Below are 27856 nucleotides of genomic sequence, written 5' to 3'. Positions count from 1 at the left end.
TGTGGGAAGAAACCGGAGCTCCCAGAGGAAACCCACGCAGATACAGAGAGAATGTGCAAACTCCACACAGTCACCCGAGACCGGAATCAAACCCGGGTCCCTGGCGGTGTGAGGCAGCAGTGCTAACCACTGTGCCACCTTTGAACACCTTGAATACTGCTAAAAAGAAAGACATGTTGTCAAAGTTTTTCATTTTGCACTCATCAGGTCAAACACAAGCATGCCAAATTTCAAACAATTTTTACTGCAAGCTGATTGGCTGGCGAGTTGACTCCGATTTTGAAATTTGGTTTTCGTGTTTTCCTGTTGAGTGCAAGACAAAAAGCTTCAGTGGACGTGCCTCTCCTTTCAACAAAAATCCACCAATTACAGTTCTGACATTTTTCAGTTGAGCACCAACCTTGGCTGCTTGTTGGGGAAGAGAGAGTTCCAGGTTTCCACCCGCCCTTGTGTGAGGAAGTGTTTCCGACATCACTCATAGAATCATAGAATTCCTACGGTACAAAAAGAGGCCATTCAGCCCATCAAGTCCGTACCAACCACAATCCCACCCAGGCCCCATTCCCTAACCCTCATTTACCCTGCTAATCCCGCTGACACTAGGGTTAATTTTAGCATGGCCAATCAACCTAACTCACACATCTTTGGACTGTGTGAGGAAATCGGAGCACCTGGAGGAAACCCACGCAGACACGGGGAGAAAGTGCAAACTCCACACAGACAGTGACCCGGGGCTGGAATTGAACCCAGATCCTCAACAGCATAGCTCTAATTTTAAGGTTCTGCCCCCTTGAGCCTGTAACCACCCATTACCCCCCCGCCCCCGGCCATCTCTATCAACCTTATCAAATCAATTTCATTAATCATTTTAAGCATCTCAATTAGACCACCCCATAATCCAGGGGAGAGCTTGGCCTTGTAGTATTATCACTTGACTATTAATCCAGAATCTCAGCGAAAGTTCTGGGGGCCCCAGTTCAAATCCCGCCACTGCCGATGGTGGAATTTGAATCCAATAAAAAGTATCTGGAATTAAGAATCTACTGATGACCATGAAATCATTGTCGATTGTCGGAAAAACCCATCTGGTTCACTAATGTCCTTTAGGGAAGGAAATCTTCGGTCCTTACCTAGTCTGGCCTACATGTGACTCCAGAGCCACAGCAATGTGTTGACTCTCCACTGCCCTCGGGCAACTAGAGATGGGCAATAAATGCTGGCCGACCAGCGACGCCCATCTCCCTTGAATGAATAAACAAAATCCTCTCGACAAGTCGAATCAACGTGACCCTCTTCTTCAATTATAACTCTTTTAACCCTGGTATGTTATTCTGGCGAATCGTCGCCACATCCCCTCCAAAGTCTTGTCTTTGGTGCTGTTAGCTCAACTTGGAGCAGCTGCAAGTTGTTGATGATCCCAGTATTCCAGGATTCAGTAAAGGATTAGATTACTGGAATGACACAATATTATGTCCATTTACGACACGCTGATTAGTAACCACTGCAAGGCTGTTAAATGGTTGACAGTCTGACTCTGAGAATCCGGTCCCTTTTCCAATTAAACTAACGTGTGAACTGTACACGATGTCACCCACAGTCAGCTGACGGTTGGGACTTTCAGATCTCTTTTGAAGATGTATCGATGGGAATGTTTTATATCAGGTCGGACCAGTTTTGGAGATGGGTCCAAGCTGTGAGGTTGCAAGGGTGTTGGGTGTGCTATTTGTGCTTGGTCAAAAGAAAATTGGAGTAAGACCTCGCTCCCTCCCCCCTCCCCCCCCTTCCCCGTCAAGTGGTAAATGATGTACAAAGAGGGCTAAAGAATGGGCAACAAATGCAATTTAAGGCTGTGAGGAAAAGGTGGGGGAAAGTCATTGTAAAGTAATAGGCCATTAATGTTCCATCTGAAGCCACGGTTCGTACTGAGTCTGCTTTGCCTCACTGGCGACCAGAGGTGACATAGACCAGGATTCTCCCAGCCCGCTGCACTGTTCAAATAGTGCAGCGGACCAAGAGACATCAGCGCCTTTTAGCGGGCCTCACAACCAGAGTCCGGCCCATCGCGGGACTCCCTGGCTCTTTCTTTCTGCATAATGAGCCCCGTGCCAGAAATTACTAATTACCATGTGGAAATCGCTATTTCGTGATTGGTGGTTGGAGGGGGGGACCTGCTGCCGCTCTGCAATGGAATCGGTGGGGGAGGGAGTGAGAGGGCGATCGGGACTGGCCATGGACGGGGGTGGCGATCGAGGTTGGCCATGGGGGGGGCGATTGGGACTGGCCATGGGAGGGGGTGGAGATCGAGGTTAGCCATGGGCGAGGTTGGAGATCGGGCCTGGCCATGGGCGGGGGTGGAGGTTGGGGTTGGCCATGGAGGGTGGGGGGGTGGAGATTGGGGTTGGCCATGGGCTGGGGGGGTTGTCGGGGCTGGACACGGGGAGCTGGCAATTGGGGCTGGTGGGGGGTCGTATAAGACAGCAATGGTTGGCGGGGGGGGGAGTGGGGGGTTGGGAAGATATCAGAAGAACAGCGATTGGGGGGCGTTGGGGGAGGTACTGGGCAGGCTGGTGATTGGGAGGCCGGCGATGGGGGGGGGGCAGTGTGCATGCGCAGCACTGACACCCGCCTCTCAGTTGGGAATAGCCCCCACCCACCCCACCTCCCCAGCTACCAGCATGAATTTCTCTGAGGCACAGACTGCCGGAGATTGGTTCAGCTAAGTACGTCCAAAAAATGGTGGGAAATTCTCCCGTTTTCCAGCCCGTTGGGCACTTGGTTTTTTTTTGGGAGAATCCCAGCCAGGATATTTGACCTCGATTCTCCTGGGTCAGGAAGGGGATAAATAAACAACCAACAGTTCGGTGCCAATCAGAATCTGGCAGCTCTAGTGAACAGCAGCGCCACCTGGAGGAGGTGGCAGCTGCCGGTATTACTGGTGCTGCCCAAAGCCCAATATCAGCACTGGACACAGGCCCACAGGTGAGGGAAGGTGGTGGAAGGAGGCTCATGGGTGAGGGTCACGGGGGAGGGGATTGGCAGCAAGGGCAGGGGGATGGTCTCGATGCCCACCCTCCCTTCCCGATATCAGGTCTCTCAATCAGGCACTGAGTGCCTTTGAAAGAATGACCGCCACCCCGCCCTGTAGAAGTCCCCAAACAACCCTGCACAGGTTTGCTTGTTCTGGTCCCCATGTGGTAAGCACCCCCCCCCCCCTCACACCAACCTACCACTGACTCTGTTGGCGGTGGGATGGGAAGGCTGTCCACACGGAACATTCCTTCCTACCATGGGCTCAATCAGGGTGGAAACAGGAGGGGGGATAGGCCTGATTAAATACCCCCATCCACCACCAAACTGACCATGGGGCAAGGTGGTAAATTCCACCCTGAGTTTGATGCAGCGCAGTCTACAGTTGAATTCACTAACTAGGCTCCCATGTGATGAATGAGCATTTGGAAGGCAATGGAGACAGAGTTCAGGTGAGGGCCACAAACCTCTCCAGGGATGGAAAGAAGGAGGAAAAAAATAAAAATGATTAAAAGCAAAACATGTGACGAGCGTATGAAGGAGATAATCACTCTCTGAACGTTCTCTTTGCCTGTTGCTGTTAGCTCTTCCAGACCTTGTCCTGGATGCCCAGCTTGCTGAGGAGTCGGCATACCTGGAAGATCGGCCCCTCCAGCTGCTCTACTGTGCCCATGATGAGGGTTGCCTGGCAAAGACAGCCGACAACATGAACTGGCCATACGGACATCGCCGGCTACTCCGCTTCTCCTCACAGATACACAACATCGGCCGGTCAGACTTCAGACCCAGGGCCGGACCCCAGTCCTGGGTCTGGCACAGCTGTCACGGGTAGGTTCGTGGCTGGGTTGTGCTTTATCCTTCAAAAGGTCATCATAGAAATTTGTGAAAGGGAAAATTGATAAATCTATTACATATATATATAAACTACTCTGAACCCCTCAATTAGATTCCAGTCTGTAACTCCCGAGTATCTGTTATTCTATATATAAACCACCCAAACCCCTCAATTAGATTCCAGTCTGTAACTCACTCCCAGGTATCTGTTACTCTATAATTAAACAACACCGAACCCCTCGATTAGATTTCAGTCTGTAACTCACTCCAGGGTATCTGTTATTCTATATATAAACCATTCCAAACTCCCCGATTAGATTCCAGTCTATAATTCACTCCCGGGTATCTGTTATTCTGTATATAAACCACCCAAACCCCTCGATTAGATTCCAGTCTGTAACTCACTCCCAGGTATCTGTTATTCTATATATAAACCACCCAAACCCCTCAATTAGATTCCAGTCTGTAACTCACTCCCAGATATCTGTTATTCTATATATAAACCATCCCGAAACCCTCGATTAGATTCCAGTCTGTAACTCACTCTTGGGTATCTGTTATTCCACATATAAACCAGCCCGAACCCCTCAATTAGATTCTAGTCTGTAACTCACTCCCAGGTATCTGTTATTCCATATATAAACCACTTAAACCCCTCGATTAGATTCCAGTCTGTAACTCACTCCCGGGTATCTGTTATTCTATATATAAACTACCCCGAACCCCTCGATTAGATTCCAGTCTCTAACTCACTCCCGGGTATCTATTATTCTATATATAAACTACCCCGAACCCCTCGATTAGATTCCAGTCTGTAACTCTCTTCCGGGTATCTGTTATTCTGTATATAGTCATAGGGATTTACAGCATGGAAACAGGCCCTTTGGCACAACTTGTCCTTGCCTCCCAGTTTTTACCATTAAGCTAGTCCTAATTGCCCGCGTTTGGCCCATATCCCTCTATACCCATCTTACCCATCGAACTGTCTAAATGCTTTCTAAAGATAAAATTGTACCCGCCTCTACTACTACCCCTGGCAGCTTGTTCCAGACACTCACCACCCCTGCGTGAAAAAATTGCCCCTCTGGACTGTTTTGTATCTCTCCCCTCTCATCTTAAACCTATGCCCTCTAGTTTTAGACTCCCCTACCTTTGGGAAAAAATGTTGACTATCTACCTTGTCTATACCCCTCATTATTTTATAGACCTCTATAGGATCACCTATAGCCTACGCTCCAGAGAAAAAAGTCCCATTCTATTCAGCCTCTCCTTATAACTCAATCCATCAAGTCCCGGTAGCAGCCGAGTAAATCTTTTCTGCACTCTTTCTAGTTTAATAATATCCGGTCTATAATAGGGTGACCAGAACTGTACACAGTATTCCAAATGTGGCCTTACCAATGTCTTGTACAACTTCAACAAGAAGTCCCAACTCCTGTATTCAATGTTCTGACCAATGAAACCAAGCATGCTGAATGCCTTCTTCACCACTCTGTCCACCTGTGACTCCACGTTCAAGGAGCTATGTATATATAAACCAGCCTGAAGCCCAGATTTAGACATTTGAGATTCTGCCTTCAATTGAGACTGAGGATATAAACAAAATCATCTGATGAGTGAGGAAGAAGACAGCCCAAATCAGCCGATCGCTGTGTCCCAGCATCTCCATGATCCATCAGTCAATCCTGTGTCCTGGCTGCAACCTTCAGTAAAACTGTCAACTCTGACCTTGGAGTCAACGGGGTAGAGAGGATCGAGGATCTCACTCTCCAGTGGCATCCACTGGAAAGAGCTGTGCTGTGAGGGTTAATAATTCTTTCTTTGGAGTCCTTAGAAAACACACACAAAGTTAATTTCTGGAAAGCCACAGAACAGATGATCGCTGATCAAAGAACAAAGAACAATACAGCACAGAAACAGGCCCTTCAGCCCTCCAAGCCTGTACCGATCATGTGTTCCTAACTAGACTATCTGTTTGTATCCCTCTATTCCCAGTCTGTTCATGTGGCTATCTAGATAAGTCTTAAATGATCCTAGCGTGTCTGCCTCAACCACCTTGCTTGGTAGTGCATTCCAGGTCCCCACCACCCTCTGTGTAGAATACGTCCCCCGCATATCTGTATTGAACCTTGCCCCCCTTACCTTGAACTTGTGACCCCTTGTGTTTGTCATTTCCGACCTGGGAAAAAGCTTCCAACTGTTCACCCTATCTATGCCCTTCATAATTTTATAAACTTCTATTAGGTCGCCCCTCAACCTCCGTCTTTCCAGGGAGAACAACCCTAGTTTATTCAATCTCACCTCATAGCTAATACCCTCCATACCAGGCAACATCCTGGTAAATCTTTTCTGCACTCTCTCCAAAGCCTCTACGTCCTTCTGGTAGTGTGGCGACCAGAACTGGATGCAGTATCCCAATTGTGGCCTAACCAACGTTCTATATAACTGCAACATCATATGCCAACTTCTATACTCTATGCCCCATCCAATAAAGGCAAGCATGCCATATGCCTTCTTCACCACCTTTTCCACCTGTGTCACCACCTTTAAAGATCTGTGGACCTGCACACCCAGATCCCTCTGTGTGTCTATACTCCTGATGGTTCTGCCATTTATTGTATAGCTCCCCCCTGCATTAGATCTACCAAAATGCATCACTTCGCATTTATCTGGATTAAATTCCATCTTCCATTTCTCCGCCCAATTTTCCAGCCTATCTATATCCTGCTGTATTCTCTGACAATGTTCATCACTATCCGCAACTCCAGCAATCTTTGTGTCGTCCGCAAACTCACTAATCAGACCAGCTACATCTTCTTCCAAATCATTTATATATATCACAAACAGCAGAGGTCCCAGTACAGAGCCCTGAGGAACACCACTAGTCATGATGTGGAGATGCCGGCGTTGGACTGGGGTAAACACAGTAAGAAGTTTAACAACACCAGGTTAAAGTCCAACAGGTTTATTTGGTAGCAAAAGTGGCTTTTGCTACCAAATAAACCTGTTGGACTTTAACCTGGTGTTGTTAAACTTCTTACTGTGAACACCACTAGTCACAGACCTCCAATCAGAAAAAGACCCCTCCACTGCTACCCTCTGTTTTCTTTGACCAAGCCAGTTCTGTACCCATCTAGTTAGTTCACCTTTGAGCCCGTGAGATTTAACCTTTTGCACCAGCCTGCCATGAGGGACCTTGTCAAATGCTTTACTAAAATCCATGTAGACGACATCCACGGCCCTTCCCTCGTCAATCATTTTTGTCACCTCCTCATAAAACTCAACCAAATTTGTGAGGCATGACCTCCCTCGTACAAATGATGAGAGTATTACTGCTGTCTGGGTCCCATATGTGGAGTTAGTTTCTTTATCTGACAGTTTGGGTCTTGCCAGTGACTACACTTTGCCAAGTAAATTCCTGCCTTCAGCAAGGATCACGTCACTTGTCGGAATCCTTGGGGCCTTGGGAGCTGCTTTAGCAAGCAGCAACTCAGCAGTGCGATTCCTTTGGGGTTATGTCACGTTAATTCAAAGTGAAAGATATTTTTGAGTTGTGTTGTCTATGTATGGACATGAGGAATTACCCAGTTTGGAGCCACAGCCCCATCCGTGCCAAAGACAGCAGCAAAGATGCTAAAATTGACCTCAATGCTAAACTGAGGTAAAGGGAAGGAACTTGCTTTTAGACAGTGCATTAATGTTCATAGGATGAACCAAAGTGCTTTGGCGGCCAGTGAGCTACTTGTCAAGGTGTGGTCATTGCTCTTATGCAGACAAACATGACGGTCAATGTCTGCACAGCAAGAGCCAAGAAAGCACAGTGAGACCATTGAGGTGTGAATTTATTTTGGCGACTTGTGCTGAGAGCTCTCCTACTCTTCTTCAACCAGTGCCAGGGACCTGTCACATCCACCTGGAAAGGGAGCCCGGGGGCACTGGCACGAGGAAAATGATGACAAATTCCCCAGCAGGAGGGGATTCCCATCCCAGCGTTCCCATAGGAAGTTGATGAGAACATTGCAGACACGTTTGTTGGAATCTTACCGCCCTGTCCGCCCGAGGCCTGTAAGATCCCGCCCGAGGCCCACGGAGAATGCCGTTCCGCGAGCCTGACCCACCCCAGAATCTGGGACGGACAAGGCATTATAATTCCGGCACTTGTCTAAAGCCTCAATTCAGGAACCATTCCTTTAGTTTGGAAAATTGCACGTACGACCCTGTGATTATAAGAACAGTGAGAGAGAGAGAGAAACCAGGGAATGGTAGACCGGTTCACCTAACTTTCATTGTCAGGAAGTTACTCAGCACATTAATCAAGGGTAGGGTGACTGAACGCTTTGAAGGTTTTTAGAACCATAGAATCCTACAGTGCAGAAAGAGGCCATTCGGCCCATCGAGTCTGTACCAACCACAATCCCACCCAGGCCCTATCCCCATATATTTACCCACTAATCCCTCTAACCTATGCATCACAGGGCTGGTCCTACCAGATGAATCTGATTAAATTTCTTTGAACAGGGAACATCTATGGATGCTATTTATATGGACCTCAGGAAGGTATTTAATAAAGTCCTTCTTAAGAGACTGTTAACTGATGTTGAAACTCATGAAATTGAAGGTAAACCTTTGAGAATTGGCCGATGATCGAGAGACACAGAATAGGGATAATAGGATGGTATTTTCAGGATGTGCACAGTAGTATTCCGCAAGGATCTGTGTCAGGATCTCAACTATTCAGTATGTACTAATAACGTAGATGATGGGATAGATAGCCACATATCCAGGTTTCTTTAAAATTCATTCAGGGGAAGTGAGCTTTTATTGCCCATCCCTGAGGGCAGTTAAGAGTCTATTGAGTGGATCTGGAGTCACATGTAGGCCAGACCAGGCAAGGGCAGCAGATTTCCTTCCCTGATGGACATTATTGACCCAGATGGGAATTTACGCCAATCGTTTCATGGTTAGACTTTTAATTCCAGATTTTTATTGAATTCGAATTTAACCATCTGCCGTGGTGGGATTTGAACCCGGGTCCCCAGAGCATTACCATGGGTCTCTGGATTAATGGTCCAATGACAACAGCGCTACGCCATCACCTTCCCTCTTCCCTCCCTTGTTATTTTCATTTCAAATGGAGGAATGCCTCACCACCCTCAATCTTTCTTCTTCCTCTCTTGTTGCAGTGTCAAATGTTCCAAATGTTGCTAATCCTGTGCACCATCTGTAATAGCCCCACTGTGCAACCATAGAATCCCTCCAGTACAGAAGGAGGCCATTTGGCCCATCAAGTCTGCACCAACAGCAATCCCACACTGGCCCCATCCCATGGGACTAAGTTTCACCTGGACAAAACTCAGTTGATTAATTCTCATATATCAACAATTCAAAGTGTCTCATTGGCTACAAAATGTTCTGGGATGGGATTTTACCACAATGGTTTCATGGCCATCATTAGACTTTTAATTCCAGATTTTAATTGATTTCAAATTCCACCATCTGCCATGGTGGGATTCGAACCCGGGTCCTCATAGCATTATCCTGGGTCTCTGGAATACTTTGCTAATGACACAAAGATGGGAGCAATGCAAGCAGTGTAGATGGAAGCATAAAATTGCAACGAGATATGATTAATAGGTGAAGTGAAGGGGCAGAACTGTGGCCAATGGATTTCAGTGTAGATAAATACGTGGTCACCCATTCTGCATCTTCACAGGGTAGAACAAAGTCCTTTCGGAAAGGTGAAAAAAAAGCTGGAGACACTGGTGTTCCATATATAAAATAATTAAAATGTCATGAATGGGTACAGGAAATAATCAAAAAGGCTTATGCAATTCTGGCCTTATTATCAAGAGGATTAGAATCTAAGGCAGATAGAAATCATGCGTTAACTATACAGAGCCTTTGATTTGATTTGATTTGATTTATTATTGCCACATGTATTAACATACAGCGAAAAGCATTGTTTCTTGTGCGCTGTACAGACAAAGCATACCGTTCATCGAGAAGGAAAGCAGAGAGTGCAGAATGTAGTGTTACAGTCAAAGCTCGGATGTAGAGAAAGATGAGGTAGGTCCATTCAAAGGTCTGATGGCAGCAGGGAAGAAATTGTTTTTGATTCGCTTGGTACATGTCCTCAGGCTTTTATGTCTTTTTCCTGACGGAAGAAGGTGGAAGAGAGAATGTCCGATGTGTGTGGGGTCCTTAATTATGCTGGCTGCTTTTCCAAGGCAGCAGGAAGTATAGACAGAGTCAATGGATGGGAGGCTGGTTTGAGTGATGGATTGGGCTACGTTCACGACTCTTTATAGTTTCTTGCAGTCTTGGGCAGAGCAGGAGCTATGCCAAGCTGTGATACAAACAGAAAGAATGCTTTCCAAGGTGCATCTGTGGAAGTTGGTGAGTTGCTGTGACCACACCTCAGGAAGGATATGTTGGCCTTGGAAGGAGGGCAGTGGAGTTTTACCAAAATGATGGGATGCTAAGGGTTAAATAACGAGGAGCGATTCACAAACTAGGGTGTATTTCCCCGGAATTTAGAAGGTAAGAGTGTGATGAAGCTTTCAAGGTGTTGAGGGGAACTGATCGACTGGACAGAGAGAAACTATTTGGATTGGGAAGCTAGTTTTAAAATTAGAGGCAGGTTTCTCGGGAATGAAATTAGGAAACACATCTACACACACAAAGGGAAATATTTCTCCACATGTTCATTTCAGCAAATGACAATTGTTGTTAGAGCATTGGTGAATTTCAAAATTCAAATTGATAGTTTTTTGTTAATCAAAGGTGTTAAGAATTTGGGGTGAAGGTGAGAATATGGAATTAGAATCATAGAATCCCTACAGTGCAGAAGGAGGCCATTCAGCCCATCGAGTCTGCACCGACCACAAACCCACCCAGGCCCTATCCCCATAACCCCATGCACTTACCCTAGCTAGACCCCCTGACACTAAGGGGCAATTTAACATGGCCAATCCACCTAACCCGCACATCTTTGGACTGTGGGAGGAAACCAGAGCACCCGGAGGAAACCCATGCAGACACGCGGAGAAGGTGCACACTCCACACAGGCTGTGACCCAAGCCAAGAATCGAACCCGGGTCTCTGGCGCTGTGAGGCAGCAGCGCTAACCATTGTGCCACCGTGCAGCCCAATGGTCAAGTTAGGCCTTTGAACAGCAGAACAGTGGAGGTGATGGCCTAGTGGTATTAACGCTCGACTATTAATCCAATACACGCAGCTAATGTTCTGGAGACCTGGGTTCGAATCCCCCCATAGCAGATGGTGGAATTTGAATTCAATAAAACGAAAAAAATCTGGAATTAAGCATCTACTGATGACCATGAAACCATTGTCGATTGTCAGCAAAACCCATCTGGTTCACTAATCCCTTTTAGGGAAGGAAATCTGCCGTCCTTACCTGGTCTGGCCTACATGTGACTCCAGAGCCACAGCAATGTGGTTGACTCTCAATTGCCCTCAGGCAACTAAGGAAGGGCAATAAATGCTGGCCCAGCCAGTGACGCCCATGTCCCCAGAATAAAAAAAAGAACAGACTCGAGGGGCCAAGTGGATCAATAGTCTAGCGTTAATACCATAGACCATCATCTCCTTGCTAATTTTACCCTGCTAATCCCCCTAACCTACACATCCTGGGGACTGGGGAGAAAGTGAAGATGGACTATTACTGAAGATAGCTCGCCTCACAAAAAAAATTCCAATTATATTTAATGAATACGTTTTATAATTTGGCCCCTGTGGTAAACATAGCTGGTCGCATAGACTAATCTAAGAGAAAAGCAACAGTTCCATCTATTTATTTATATGTGTATATACACATCAGTGTGCAGTCACGCTAAGCCGGGCAAGCGGATGAGCTGTTGTTGAGTAATGAACAGACTGTGAAAACTAATAGCATCTTCCCAGCATCAGGGCAGTGAGAACTGAGCTGATTGTAAATCAGTTTGTGGGGCCCAGCTTCACGGATGCATTCTTGTCCTCTGTGGCTTTGTAGCCACCCCAGGATTGATGTGAACATCTGGCAGCAAATTAGCTACTGGCCTGGAGATCTCGAGGAAATAGCAACTCGTCCGGAACTCTAGACCTTGCGCCCTGTGGAATTCCTAACTGATCCCATATCCCCTTCCTAATTGCTTCACCTGGATAAACAAGAATTACACATCCCTATCCCTGTACACTCTCTCCCCCCGCCTCAGTCAAATGGCATCCCCAGCGCTTTCCCTAGATTCATAGAAACATAGCAAGGTATTTTTAAATATATAAATCTTAGACTATCTCTCGCATTGACAATGTAAGTGGCAATATAAAAATGTTTCTAGGTTTATTTTTAATTAAGTAAACTCACCTAACCCACCTAGTCATGATCTCATTGAGTGGTGGTGTTGACTCGATGGGTTGAATGGCCCATTCTGCTGCTATGTCTTGTGGTCTAAAAGGGCACCAGTTGGGTGCGAGATGCCTCAGGGATAAAGTCAAGGTTTTATTTTCTGATTGTTGGCCACTTTGTGGATCTTCAGCTGGACAATTCTTACAGGATTTTAGAAAGGTGACAACAGAGCCCTTTTGCAAAGGAGACTGCGGCGCGGGGAGACTGCGGCGCGGGGAGACTGCGGCACGGGGAGCGTGGGGAGACTGTGGCACGGGAGACTGCAGCGCGGGGAGACTGCAGCACGGGGAGACTGCGGCACGGGGAGCGTGGGGAGACTGCGGCGCAGGAGACTGCAGCGTGGGGAGACTGCAGCGCGGGGAGACTGCAGCGCGGGGAGACTGCGGCACGGGGAGCGTGGGGAGACTGCGGCACAGGAGACTGCAGCGTGGGGAGACTGCGGTGCGGGGAGCATGGGGAGACTGTGGCACGGGAGACTGCAGCGTGGGGAGACTGCGGTGCGGGGAGCATGGGGAGACTGCGGCGCGGGGAGCGTGGGGAGACTGTGGCACGGGAGACTGCAGCGTGGGGAGACTGCGGCGCAGGGAGCGTGGGGAGACTGTGGGGCAGGGAGCACGGGGAGACTGCAGCGTGGGGAGACTGCGGTGCGGGGAGACTGCGGTGCGGGGAGCATGGGGAGACTGTGGCACGGGAGACTGCAGCGTGGGGAGACTGCGGTGCGGGGAGCATGGGGAGACTGCGGCGCGGGGAGCGTGGGGAGACTGTGGCACGGGAGACTGCAGCGTGGGGAGACTGCGGCGCAGGGAGCGTGGGGAGACTGTGGGGCAGGGAGCACGGGGAGACTGCAGCGTGGGGAGTGCAGGAAGACTGCGGGGGGGGGGAGACTGCGGCACAGGGAGACTGGCGGATGGGGAGCGCAGGGAGACTGCGGGGCAGGGAGCACGGGGAGACTGCAGCGCGGGGAGACTGCGGCGCAAGGAGCGCAGGGAGACTCCGGCACAGGGAGACTGTGGGGTGGGGAGCGCGGGGAGACTGCGGACGCGGGGAGTGCAAGGAGACTGCGGGGCGGGGGGCGCGGGGAGACTGTGGGGTGGGGAGCGCGGGGAGACTGCGGGGTGGGGAGCGCGGGGAGACTGTGGGGTGGGGAGCGCGGGGAGACAGTGGGGCGGGGAGCGCGGGGAGACTGCGGGGCGGGGAATGCAGGGAGACTGCGGGGTGGGGAGCGCGGGGAGACTGTGGGGTGGGGAGCGCGGGGAGACAGTGGGGCGGGGAGCGCGGGGAGACTGCGGGGCGGGGAATGCAGGGAGACTGCGGGGCGGGGAGACTGCGGGGTGGGGAGCGCGGGGAGACTGCGGGGTGGGGAGCGCGGGGAGACTGCGGGGCGGGGAGACTGCGGGGTGGGGAGCGCGGGGAGACTGTGGGGTGGGGAGCGCGGGGAGACTGTGGGGTGGGGAGCGCGGGGAGACTGTGGGGCGGGGAGCGCGGGGAGACTGCGGGGTGGGGAGCGCGGGGAGACTGTGGGGTGGGGAGCGCGGGGAGACTGTGGGGTGGGGAGCGCGGGGAGACTGCGGGGTGGGGAGCGCGGGGAGACAGTGGGGCGGGGAGCGCGGGGAGACTGCGGGGCGGGGAATGCAGGGAGACTGCGGGGCGGGGAGCGCGGGGAGACTGAGGGGCGGGGAGACTGCGGGGTGGGGAGCGCGGGGAGACTGCGGGGTGGGGAGCGCGGGGAGACTGCGGGGCGGGGAGACAGTGGGGCGGGGAGCGCGGGGAGACTGCAGGGTGGGGAGCGCGGGGAGACTGCGGGGCGGGGAATGCGGGGAGACTGCGGGGTGGGGAGCGCGGGGAGACTGAGAGGCGGGGAATGCGGGGAGACTGCGGGGCGGGGAATGTGGGGAGACTGCGGGGCGGGGAATGCGGGGAGACTGCGGGGCGGGGAATGCGGGGAGACTGCGGGGTGGGGAGCGCGGGGAGACTGAGAGGCGGGGAATGCCGGGAGACTGCGGGGCGGGGAATGCGGGGAGACTGCGGGGTGGGGAGCGCGGGGAGACTGAGAGGCGGGGAATGCCGGGAGACTGCGGGGTGGGGAGCGCGGGGAGACTGCGGGGTGGGGAGCGCGGGGAGACTGAGAGGCGGGGAATGCCGGGAGACTGCGGGGTGGGGAGCGCGGGGAGACTGCGGGGTGGGGAGCACGGGGAGACTGAGGGGCGGGGAATGCGGGGAGACTGCGGCGCAGGGAGCACGGGGTGACTGTGGCATGGGGTGTAGGCCAGACGGGGTGACTGCCTTGCTGGATTTAATTGTGGGAACGGGAGATTCAGGGCGAGTGAAAATTACTCTGCAGCGAGTTTGGCTCCGTTATGTTCGTGGGGGCTGCAGGGGAGACAAATGTGACAGCATCTCAATAGAGGGAGATTATGGGGTGGGGGCGGATTGGAGGAAATGGGTAAGTGAGAGGCCGGTGATGGTGGCATGGTGGGAGGGGTGTCTCTATAAGGACAGCAGGAAGAGTGAGATTGTGATCTGAAATGGGAAGCCGGGAGTTTCCCTGCGGGGCCGAGGTGGGGAAGGGGGCAGCTCCTGTATCTCTTTGCAGAGGCAGGTTCATATTGACCCCAGCATTTTCCCAGAATGCCCAGGTGGTCCCATTCCAGTCAACAATTAAGTAAACTTAATCACATGTCTCCCCAAACATCATCAGAGATAAGACCCAATTTCTGGGAAGAAATGAGAAAAATGTCCTAACGATGCACACTTGCATGTCTTCCAGTGAATGAATAATGTTCTGATAAACGTGGGAATGTTCCGGAGCTTGTGTGGTCATTGGGAACATCACCTCCTATTTATTAAATCAGGGTCAAACCAAATGCCTTTTTTGTTGTCCAACTGATTTCCTGCTTCTATCTCTGGATTGTATTGGAATCAACATCCTCCACTCAAACTCTTACCCGGACATCAAAACACCAAAATAATCTTTTTGATCAGCATCCCGTCCACACCTTAAACATTCTCTCCCTCCACCAATGACGCACAGTGGCGGCCGTATGTACATCTACAAGGTGCACTGCAGCGACTCACCAAGGTTCCTTCAACAGCACCTTCCAAACCCACAACTTCTACCATCTGGAAGGATAAAGGCAGCAGATACCTGGGAGCACCACCACCTGCAAGTTCCCCTCCAAACCACTCACCATCCTGACTTAGAAATATACCCTTCACAATCGCTGGGTCAAAATGCTGGAACTCCCTCCCTAACAGCACTGTGGGTGTATCTACAACTCAGGGACTGCAGCACGTCAAGAGGGCAGCTCATCACCACCTTCGCCAGGGACAACTGGCCTGGCTGGTGATGCCCATGTCGCAGGAATAAATGAAAAGAACTGTGGAACTCCCCTCCTCCATACGCCTCCCTGTCTCCTTCAACCCGACCCAGTTTGCCTTCTAGAAAAGTCCCTTTTCCAGTGGATGTTTCTTTGTAAGGGGTGGCTGCAAGATTATGGAGTGTGATGTGTTTTGAGTCTAGTGATGTGTATATATATATTTATATATATAAATTATATATGTATGTATAATCTGTTGACATTTAATGCTTTAAAAGTATTTTTGATGTAACTAATTTTAGAGAGTCCATATCATCAGCAATTTGCTGCTCAAATTATCCAGCGTCTAATGGAGTTAGCCACCAGGTCAGTCGCTGATTCGCCCGCCCAACACCCACTCGGCAAGACTGGCAAAATAACCACTTGTTTGTGCTTAAAGGGGAAGCTTACTTCTCCGAATTGCAACAGATCTTTAAATGTTATATATGAAGACAGCTAACTATGACTGCACTAACCACAGCCTTTCATCTCTTGCTCTCGTCACTGTAATGCTTTGAAAGGGCTCAGACTGTCAGCTGATTGTAAAAGGTTCTTTGGGACACTTAACAGAAGGGAATGGCAATATCCCACTGTTGTGTACTAAGAACATAAGAACTAGGAGCAGGAGTAGGCCATCTGGCCCCTCGAGCCTGCTCCGCCATTCAATAAGATCATGGCTGATCTTTTCGTGGACTCAGCTCCACTTACCCGCCCGCTCACCATGACCCTTAATTCCTTTACTGCTCAAAAATCTATCTATCTTTGCCTTAAAAACATTCAATGAGGTAGCCCCAACAGCTTCACTGGGCAGGGAATTCCACAGATTCATAACCCTTTGGGTGAAGAAGTTCCTCCTCAACTCAGTGCTAAATCTGCTCCCTCTTGTTTTGAGGCCATGCCCCCTAGTCCTAGTTTCACCTGCCAGTGGAAACAACCTCCCTGCTTCTATCCTATTTATTCCCTTCATAATCATATATGTTTCTATAAGATCTCCCTCATTCTTCTGAATTCCAGTGACATTGCAGTCCCCTCGCCACTGTGGCACTCCCAGCATGCCGTATGCTAAACGTGAGGGACATCATTAAAAGAATGTCAATGAGCAGATCAGTTATCTGCAGCGAGGTTTAAGGATGTTTCTGGGATTCATGTGTTCTGTCCCACTGTTTGAAAACCAAAACCGAATATGTGGAGGTGAAGAAGCTTGAGCAAAGTGTCATGGATCAGGTCAGAGACTCCAAAGTACTTATGGTTCAGATGTAGCCCCCTTGCCGCTGAACCATAAGTTTTACATCATGAGATGTTCCACTTCAGGTATGGTTCAAGTGACCCACTAGGGAGCTTTTATCAAACAAAGTTTATTTAAGAATATAGTTAAGAACATAAGAACATAAGAAATAGGAGCAGGAGTAGGCCATCTAGCCCCTTGAGCCTGCCCTGCCATTCAACAAGATCATGGCTGATCTGAAGTGAATCAGTTCCACTTACCCGCCTGCTCCCCATATCCCTTAATTCCCTTATCGATCAGAAATCTATCTACCCGTGATTTAAACATATTCAACGAGGTAGCCTCCACCACTTCAATGGGCAGAGAATTCCAGAGATTCACTACCCTCTGAGAGAAGAAATTCCCCCTCAACTCTGTTCTGAACCGGCCCCCACTTATTTTGAGGCTGTGCCCTCTAGTTCTGGTTTCCTTTCTAAGTGGAAAGAATCTCTCCACCTCTACCCTATCCAGCCCCTTCATTATCTTATATGCCTCTATAAGATCACCCCTCATCCTTCTAAACTCCAACGAGTACAGACCCAATCTGTTCAATCTCTCCTCATAAGTTAACACGTATAGAAAGAAAATTAGCCATATCTTTATCAATTACAAACAATAAAACAGAAAGAAAACAACCACATAAATAAACACATAAACAACCACATAAATTAACCCTTAATTAATCCTTATGGTCTGATCTTTGGACTGGACAAGTGGTTAGTGAGATGAGTACCGGAAACCTCCGACCTCGCCCACTGCCGGGATTCCCCGGTACCGCTGCAGCGAATGGAGTTTTGGCTGTGCGCCAGGTTTTCCGTTCTCACCGGCAGTGGGGCGGGGTGGGGCGAACGAGATCAGAGAATCCCCACCGAGAGAAAAAACTGTTCCAACAAACCAAAACCTTCCATAGACAAAACACTTTTCACAGGCTTAACCCAGCATCGATTAAAATCTCACTTGGCTGGAATTGAGTCTTTTCGAAGCCAACATTTTCCTTCCGGAAGACAAAACGTTACCTTGGGATAACCAGCAGAATTTCCAAATAGAACAAGGAGACAGAGAGAGAGAGAGAGAGACTTCAGCTTCTTTCTTGCTTGATGCCCCTGCTAAAACGAAAAACTAAACTGTAGCCTCAGAACTCTCAAAACTGAAACCTTAAACTCACTGGAAAAAAAGTGTCCAAAAACACATGACGATTTCTCCTAACAATGCAGGATCATAAAACTAATTCCATTTAAATTATTTAAGAAGCAATATTGGAGAGGCAGTGGTATTGTCACCAGGCTAGTAATCCAGAGACCCAGAGTAATGTTCTGGGGATCTGGGTTCGAATCCCACCTTGGCAGATGGTGAAATTTGAATTTAATATAAAAATCTGGAATTAAAAGTCTAATGATGACCATGCAACTGTTGTCGATTGTCGTAAAAACCCATCTGGTTCACTAATGTCCTGTAGGGAGGGAAATCTGCTGTCCTTACCCGGTCTGGCCTACATGTGACTCCAGAACCACTGCAATGTGGTTGACTCTTAAATGTCCTCAGGAGTGGACAATAATTGCTGGCCCAGCCGGCGATGCCCACATCCCATGGGCGAATTATAAAAGAATAAAAGGACTCATCATAGTCAAGTCGGCGACAATGGAGTTGATGTGATGTGAAACCACTCAAACTGTAAGAGTTGCAGAAATCATAGAGTCATAGAGGTTTACAGCATGGAAACAGGCCCTTCGGCCCATCGTGTCCATGCCGCCCTTTTTTTTTAAACCTCTAAGCTAATCCCAATTGCCCACATTTGGCCCATATCCCTCTATACCCATCTTACCCATGTGACTGTCTAAATGCTTTTTAAAAGACAAAATTCTACCCGCCTCTACTACTACCTCTGGCAGCTTGTTCCAAACATTCACCACCCTTTGTGTGAAAAGATTGCCCCGCTGGACACTTTTGTATCTCTCCCCTCTCACCTTAAACATGTGCCCTCTAGTTTTAGACTCCCCTACCTTTGGGAAAAGATATTGACTATCTAGCTGATCTGTGTCCCTCATTATTTTATAGACCTCTATAAGATCATCCCTCAGCCTTCTATGCTCCAGAGAAAAAAGTCCCAGTCTATCAAGTCTATCTTTATAACTCAAACCATCAAGTCCCGGTAGCATCCCAGTAAATCACGTCTGCACTCTTTCTAGTTTAATAATGTCCTTTTTATAATAGGGTGACCATGTTTTTTTTTAAAAAACTCTCTTAAAGGGACACTAACATCACAAAAGGCAGAGATGGCCCAGGCTCTGAATTGAAACCTGCAGTTGAAGCCACATATTGTATTCCATTCACTTAAACCAGATGCTTCTTCCCTTTGCAGCCACTATCACAGCATGGAGATCTTCACGCACTATGACCTCATGACAATGAATGGCAGCAAGATCGCAGAAGGTCATAAAGCAAGCTTCTGTCTCGAAGACACGGACTGTGATAGAGGTATGTCTCCTGGGGGAGTAGCGATGTTGGGCGAGGCAGAGTGGGGGAGCGAACTAATGGCTGTGAAGTCTTGCTGTGCAGGGAGCCTGTCAGAGCTGTATTCATTTTCAGTGGAAATAAGATCGGAAGGAGACATAACTTCTCATTTCAGAGTGATGAAGAGACGTGGTGTCGTCTATTCAACTTACGGTTTGATCTCTGGTCTAGATGAGTGGTGAGTGAGACAAGTACTGGAAACGTCTGACCTCACCCACAGCCGGGATTCTCCAGTACCGCTGCAATGGATGGAGTTTTGGCCGTGCGCCGGATTTTCCGTTCTCATCGGCAGTGGGGCGGGGCGAACGAGATCAGTGAATCCCCACCTAGAGAAAGAAATTCCTCTGGACTCAAGGGGTCACGGACAGAGTAAACATAGTTGGTGGGCGGGATTTTCCAGCCGCACTCGTCCCGAAACTGGAAAATCCCACCTCAGGTCAACGAACCTTTCCATGGTTCACTCCTCGCCCACTCCGATTCCCGTGGCAGGCGTGACGGGAAAATTCACCCCAGTGTGTTGACTAACTTTGACAAAGAGATTGGTGAGGTACCTGATTCAGAGCAAGTTGTGAAGATAGGTGTAAAGTGCGATGGTCAGGTGCTTGTTGGGTCACAATGGGTCGATTTTCACCTGGCCAGGGTGACTCCGAAGGAATGGTGACAGACTCGAGATGGGTGGGTAACCTCACTGCACGCCAACTCTGCGGCCGGCATGGTTTACTGCATCAGCTGTAGCTCAGTGTGCAATACACTTTGATTGGGTGAATCGCCGAGTTGTGGGTTCAAGTCCCACTGTCGGACTTGAGCATAAAAATGGAGGCTGACACTCCCGGTGCAATACTGAGGGGTTACTGCACTGTCAGGGGTGCCAGATATGATGTTAAACTGCCTGCTCTGTAAGATGGACATAAAAGATCCTCGAATTCGACATTGCCGAAGAGCAGTTGAGTTCTGACCAGTATCCTGGCCAATATTTATCCCTCATCCAACATCTCAAAAGCAGATTATTGGGTTGTTATGACATTACAGCTCGTGGGAGCTTGCTGTGCGCCAATTGGCTGCAGCCTTTCCTAAAGTATAATTGTGACTACCCTTCAAGATATACTTCATTGGCTGTAAAGTGTTTTGGGACATTCTCTGGTTGTGAAAGGTGCTATTTTAATATTAGTCTTCCTCTAACGGCTCAGATCTGTTTCTAAGCTCCACAAGTCTGCGATCGACTGTCTGACCCTTCATAAATGTGCCTGCAAATAATGAGGAATTCTCTCTTGCCACCTGCCCATCCCTGAGGGCAAATAAGAGTTAACCACATTGCTGTGGCTCTGGAATCAGATGTAGGCCAGACCAGGTAAGGATGGCAGATTTCCTTTCCCAAAGGACACTTGTGAACCAGATGGGTTTTTATGCTAAATGTGGCCACCATACTACATTTCTATTTCAGATATGCTTAATCCACTGAATGTGAAATGTACCCAGTGCTATGTTGGAATTTGGACTATTAGCTCCATATCATTAGTCCAGCATCTCTGAGTTACCAGCCCATTAATATAACCATTATGTTACCATTCCCGTTGTTATACTACGACTCATTGACATATTTGTCCTGCCCAAAACCTGGTTAGAGTTCAAATAGACAGCCCCACGTCCCCAGTTATAATAGACAGTCCCTATGGAAACCTGTCACAGACAGTTATAATAGAGAATGTCTATGTAAACCTATCACACCAGAGTTACCAGAGTCACTGGGCTAGTAATCCAGAGATTACTTTGGACCTGGGGACCTAGGTTCGAATCCCACCATGGCAGAAATCTGAATTCAATAAAAATCTGGGATTAAAAGTCTAACGATGACCATGAAACCATTGTCGATTATTGTAAAAGCCCATCTGGTTCACTAATGTCCTTTAGTGAAGGAAATCTGCCGTCCTTACCCGGTCTGGCCTACACCTGACTCCAGAGCTACAACAATGTGGTTGACTTAAATGCCCTCTAAAGGCTGGTCCAGCCTGTGACACCCACGTCCCACGAAAGAAGCAGAAAAAGAGAAGCTGAACCAGTACAAAGAGCACTTCCTTCAAATGATTTAGTTCCTGGAAAAATCCAACATTAGAACAACCTGAATTGTTTGCAACTATAGCAACCGTCTACTGCGTGTTTGGGGATTATACATTACACTGTTCCTGAAACAGATTGAAAGTCCATCTGTGCTTTGATCCAAAGGTGAGGGAAAGGGGGGATTGCGTGAGAAACTGGGAGCTATCAGTCTAAATTTGATGACAGCATTTGGAAGTATCCAGAGGATCAGAGTGTGCTGCCTGTCCTGGGAAAGTGATTCAGTGTGTGGAGGCAGCTTCCTGCTGGCATTAAGATACACAGTCAATCCCGCTAATTATTCCAAAATGTAATCATTGCCAAAATAGCACAGGGCTTCCTGAAGCCTCCGGAAAGTTTTAACCCTCTTTAACTGCACCCGGTCAAAGTCACTCAAGACCATTTTGTTTCGACCTCACGTGGCGATATTGGAAGAGAACTCCCACTGACACATGATAATATATCTTCTCAGACATCAGAAACAAGCGCACGATGGCACGGTGGTTAGCACTGCTGCCTCACAGCACCAGGGACCCGGGTTCAGTTCCCGTTTGGGTCACTGTCCGTGTGGAGTCTGCACGTTCTCCCTGTGTCTGCGTGGGTTTCCTCCGGGTGCTGCGGTTTCCTCCCACACTCCAAAGATGTGTAGGTTAGATGGATTGGCCATGCTAAATTTTCCCTCAATGTACCTGAACAGGCGCTGGAGTGTGGCGACTCGGGGATTTTCATTGCAGTGTTAATGTAAGCCTACTTGTGACACTAATATATAAATTTTAAAATGCTGAAATGTTTCTGAGGAAGAAAAGCCGCAGGACATCCCAAAGCCTGTTACAGCCAATGAGCTACTTTTTGAGTTGCGGTTGTGGTTACAATATAGGAGAAGCCAGTTTACGCACACCAAGCTGTGATCAATAGCAATGATCACAGCCAGCTAACCTGTTCTTGACCACGTATTGGGGATGGCCCATTTGCAGTGCAGCACTTCCTCACTACTGCACAGGAGTGACAGCCTGCTCAAGGCTTCGGTGTAGGATTTGAACCCCCAACCTCCAGTCGTTGGGGTGAGAGTGCTTTCCATCTGAGCCCAGCAGAGATAAGAATTAAGATCATAGGACCATAAGACATAGGAGCAGAATTAGGCCACTCAGCCCATCGAGTCTGCTCCGCCATTCAATCATGACTGATATTTTTCTCATCCCCATTCTCCTGCCTTTCCCCCATAACCCCTGATCCCCTTATTAATCAAGAACCTATCTATCTCTGTCTTAAAGACACTCAATGACCTGGCCTCCACAGCCTTCTGCGGCAAAGAGTTCCACAGATTCACCTCTCTCTGGCTGAAGAAATTCCTCCTCATCTCTGTTTTAGAGGTTGTGCCCTCTGGTTCTAGTTTTTCCTACAAATGGAAACATCCTCTCCACGTCCACTCTATCCAGGCCTCGCAGTATCCTGTAAGTCTCAATAAGATCTCCCCCTCATCCTTCTAAACTCCAACAAGTCCAGACCCAGAGTCCTCAACCGTTCCTCATACGACAAGCTCTTCATCCCAGGGATCATTCTTGTGAACCTTTTAATTAAGGTGCAAGGAAAGAGCTGGCACAGGTACGATGGGCTGTATGGCCTCCTTTATATGGGGTAAAACTCTGTGGCTGAGATTCTGAGGGAGGCGACTGAGATTTTGGAAGTGGCGAGGCAAGGAGGATTCATTGCCCAGCCGTCTTCTCACTGTGCCCAGACCTCGGAACATGACAAATTAAGATTTTGGGAATAACGAGGGTAAGGTGTGCGGTTCCTTCAGCCGACACTGTAAGACACATCACTCTGAAAGGGAACTGATGCAGTCCATGTGAGCGAGCTTGATATATAATTTGACGCCATTTGGAAAGAATGTGGGCTGTGGTGAGAAAATAGGTAGTCTGGGAAAGAATGAAGTTGGCTCAACTGAGCACACTTTACACATAATGGCCAGGATTCTCCGACCACGCCCACGGCGAGGATTCTCCAGTAAGATGGGTACGGAGGGATATGGGCCAAACACGGGCAATTGGGGCTAGCTTGGTGGTAGAAAGCTGGGCGGCATGTACAAGTTGGGCCAAAGGGCCTGTTTCCATGCTGTAAACCTCTATAACTCTATATGGGCGGCACGGTAGCACAGTGGTTAGCTCTGCTGCTTCATAGCTCCAGGGACCTGGGTTCGATTCCCGGCTTGGGTCACTGTCTGTGTGGAGTTTGCACATTCTCCTCGTGTCTGCGTGGGTTTCCTCCGGGTGCTCCGGTTTCCTCCCACAGTCCAAAGAGTGCAGGTTAGGTTGATTGGCCATGAGAAATTGCCCCTTAGTGTCCTGAGATGCGTAGGTTAGAGGGGTTAGCGGGTAAATATGTAGGGATATGGGGGTAGGGCCTGGGTGGGATTGTGGTCGGTGCAGACTCGATGGGCCAAATGGCCCCTTTCTGCACGGTAGGGTTCCTATGATTCTATGAACTCCATAACTCCGCTCCCACTGCAGTGAACAGAGCTTTGGCTGAGCGTCAAATTCTCCATTCCCACTGGCAGCAGTAGTGGAACCATACAACCATAAAAAGGTTACAGTACAGAACAAGGCCATTTGGCCCATCTTGTCCAAGCCAGTCCAAGGACACCCAAATGCCCTTTCAAATCCCATCTTCCTGCATCCGGTCCCTAACCCTGTAACTTACAGCACTTAAGGTGCAGATCCAGGTACCTTTTAAAAGAGTTTAGGGTCTCTGCCCCCACTACCAACTCGGGCAGTGAATTCCAGACACCCACCACCCTCTGTGTTAAAGAAGTTCTTTCTCATGTCCCCTCTACACCCTCTGCCACTTATTTGAATCCATGTCCCCTGGTTCTAGAATTCTCCACCAATGGGAGCAACTATATCCTGTCCATTCTATCTCTTCCCCTCATAATTTTGTACATCTCTATCAAATCACGCCTCAGCCTTCTTTGTTCCAAGGACAATAACCCCATCTATCCAATCTCTCCTCATAGATACACGTTTCTAACCCTGGCAATATTCTTGTAAACCTCCACTGCACTCCCTCCAGAGCAATTACGCCCTTCCTGTAATATGGTTACCAGACCTGCACGCAATGCTCCAGTTGTTTGATACAAATCCAATATTATATCCTTACTTTTATATTCTATACCTCGACCAATGAAGGAGAGCATTCCATATGCCTTCTTCACAGCCTTGTCTACCTGAGTGAGTGAGACCAGAGAATTCAGGCCAATATTCCCCAGGTCCCGGCATGCGCAGGATGGGAAGTGCGTAGTGTATTTGATTATTTGTGTCAACCCCAACAGGCCGTGGTGCCGTTTTGACCGCGCAGGTTGGTTGCCAGATGGAGAGAGACACCAGTGGAACGAATTGTCCTGCTTTTATAGTCTGTGCGATTGTCCAATTTACCCCTTTGCCTCTCTCTTTCTACTAGGCGTTCAAAAACGATATTCATGTGCAAACTTCGGGGACCAAGGTGTCACAGTGGGTTGCTTTGACCTGTACCGTCATGACATTGACTGTCAGTGGATAGATATCACTGATGTTAAACCAGGAAACTATGTCTTTCAGGTATGGAAATAATGTGAATCTCCTACTTTGTACCTACCAGACTGTTGTACCCATGTGGTAAAGATTTGTACGTCTCTCTATGTTAATAAGAAAATGTAGACATTAAAACTTGGAGGTAGACCATAAGGTGGTGGCACGTTGGTACAGTGGTTAGCACTGCTGCCTCACAGCGCCAGGGACCCGGGTTCAATTCCCGGCTTGGGTCACTGTCTGTGTGGAGTTTGCACATTCTCCCCGTGTCTGCGTGGGTTTCCTCCAGGTGCTCCGGTTTCCTCCCACAGTCCGAAAGACGTGCTGCTTAGTTAGGTGCATTGGCCATGCTAAATTCTCCCTCAGTGTCCTGAGGTTAGGGGGATTAGTGGGGTAAATACATGGGGTTGCGAGGTGTGGCCTGGGTAAGATTCTTTGTTGGAGAGTCTGTGCAGACTCAATGGGCCGAATGGCCTCCTTCTATACTGTAGGGACTCTAATCTGAACTGAGAGGTTAGAAGTATGAGGAAAGAATGGATAAATTGGAGGCTCTCTTCTTCAAAGAAGGGATGGCCAAGGGGGTCTTAATCAAGGCCTTTTTGTAACAATGAACTTCCAGAAACATCACGAGTGAATAACAAAGGATTTATTTTCAAGGATCTTCAAAATCAGCAGCCTCTTTGCAGCTCACTCTGAAATACCTCTGCCTAAGAGAACTCCCCCTCCTGAGGGGATTCCCCACTCTTGAGTTCTGAATGGACACCCAGGCCAGGTGACGCTTACCCTGCCGTGTTGTCCTTAAAGAGGCAGTCATCGCAAACCATGAAATGTTTGACAGGGTAGAAAAGGAGAAAATTGTTTCTACAGGGGGAAAGAGCCAAAGCTAGGAGTTATGAATATAAGACTGACCTTCCCTCTTTATGATGTGGAGATGCCGGCGTTGGACTGGGGTAAACACAGTAAGAAGTCTCACAACACCAGGTTAAAGTCCAACAGGTTTATTTGGTAGCAAAAGCCACTAGCTTTCGGAGCGTGCTGCCCCTTCGTCAGGTGAGTGGGTATTCCCACTCACCTGACGAAGGAGCAGCAAGCACTCCGAAAGCTAGTGGCTTTTGCTACCAAATAAACCTGTTGGACTTTAACCTGGTGTTGTGAGACTTCTTACTGTGTCTTCCCTCTTTACTCAGAGTGGCGAGAACGTGGAAAGCGTTACCACTTGCAGTAGTTGAGGTGAATAGACTAGATACATTGGGTAAATGCATAAAGGAGAAAGAAACAAAAAAATAAGCTGATAGGGTGAGGTGAAGTAAGGTTGGAGGATGCCCGTGTGGAGTATAAGTGTCAGTACAGACCAGTGGCCTGTTTCTGTGGTGTCATTCTGTGTAATGAAAGATTTTGGGTTCAATGTGTTACATAGAAACAGAAGATAGGAGCAGGAGGAGGCCATTTGGCCTTTCGAGCTTGCTCCGCCATTCATCGCGATCATGGCTGATCATCCAACTCAATAGCCTAATCCTGCTTTCTCCCCATAACCTTTGATCCCATTCCCCCCCAATGCTATATCCAGCCACCTCTTGAATACATTCAATGTTTTGGCATGTGTCAGGAAATAGCCAATGAAGATTGGAGTGAGAGAGAAGCAGGATTTCATGCAGAATGGGACATAGGTGCCAGGAAATGTCTAGAGTTCACATAGGATGCAGCGGAGAGCATTGGAAATAGAGGCCGGAACATTCCAGCTGTTCATGCCAGTGGGATCCTCTGGTCCCACTAACCCGAGCTCCCAGCAGTGTGGGGGTGGATTCAATGGGAAATCCCATTGGCAGCGGCAGGACCAGAAGATCCCACCACCGGCCAATGACACACCACCTCCCACCACCAAGAAGCACACCACGGGAAGGCCAGAGAATCTCGTCCAGAGACTGGAGCTAACATTGAGTGAAAATAGAGATGAGGGGGGAGGAAGATTGTTCACCAGATTGATTCCGGGGACGAAAGGGTTGACGTACGAGGAGAGATTGAACAGTTTGGGCTTGTACTCGCTGGAGTTTAGAAGGATGAGAGGGGACCTGATCGAGGTATATAAAATTTTAAAAGGGATCGATAAAGTAAATGAGGACCAAATGTTTCCCCTTGTGGGGCAATCTGGAACAAGAGGTCGCAGGTATAGGTTGCGAGGCGGTAGATTTAAAACTGAGATGAGGAGGAACGACTTCTCACAGAGGGTGGTGAATTTGTGAAACTCGCTGCCCCAGAGCGCGGGGGAGTCTGAATCATTGAATGGTTTCAAGAAGGAGACAGATATATTTCCGATTTTAAAAAAAGGGATAAGGGGATATGGGGAACAGGTGGGGAGGTGGATTTGAGACCAGGGAGAGATCAGCCATGATCTGATTGAATGGCGGAGCAGGCTCGAAGGGCTGAATTTGCCCACTTTTATTCCTCGTTCCCATGTTTCTATGAAGGGGGAAATGCAGAGAATAATCTGGGGCGGTGCAGATTTGATTTGATTTGATTTATTATTGTCCCATGTATTAGTATTCAGTGAAAAGTATTGTTTCTGGCGTGCTATACAGACAAAGCATACCGTTCATAGAGAAGGAAAAGAGAGAGTGCAGAACGTAGTGTTACAGTCATAGCTAGGGTGTAGAGAAACATCAACTTAATACGAGGTGGGTCCATTCAAAGGTCTGATGGCAGCAGGGAAGAGTTGTAGCTGACATGCCAAATTTCCTTAATCTCCTGAGAAAGTAAAGGTGTTGGTGGGCTTTCTTAACTATAGTGTCCACATGGAGGTACTAGGACAGGT

The 27856-nt window shown here is 48.6% G+C and overlaps 1 protein-coding gene across 2 annotated transcripts in view; it reads left to right on the top strand.

Moving 5' to 3' along the window:
- The window catches only part of loxl4 (lysyl oxidase-like 4), a 167402-nt gene that overhangs the window by 131303 nt on the left and 8243 nt on the right, over positions 1 to 27856 (top strand). For both annotated transcript variants that reach the window (XM_078224342.1, XM_078224343.1), the window contains 3 exons: positions 3612 to 3855; positions 19245 to 19360; positions 24941 to 25077. In XM_078224342.1, coding sequence (XP_078080468.1) covers positions 3612 to 3855; positions 19245 to 19360; positions 24941 to 25077 — 497 coding nt within the window. The remainder of the gene's footprint in view (positions 1 to 3611; positions 3856 to 19244; positions 19361 to 24940; positions 25078 to 27856) is intronic.

Source organism: Mustelus asterias, chromosome 11 (genome assembly GCF_964213995.1).
Source record: "Mustelus asterias chromosome 11, sMusAst1.hap1.1, whole genome shotgun sequence".
Taxonomy (NCBI): domain Eukaryota; kingdom Metazoa; phylum Chordata; class Chondrichthyes; order Carcharhiniformes; family Triakidae; genus Mustelus; species Mustelus asterias.
The sequence above is the reverse complement of the archived record's forward strand: the minus strand, read 5'-3'. Positions and strand labels throughout refer to the sequence as shown.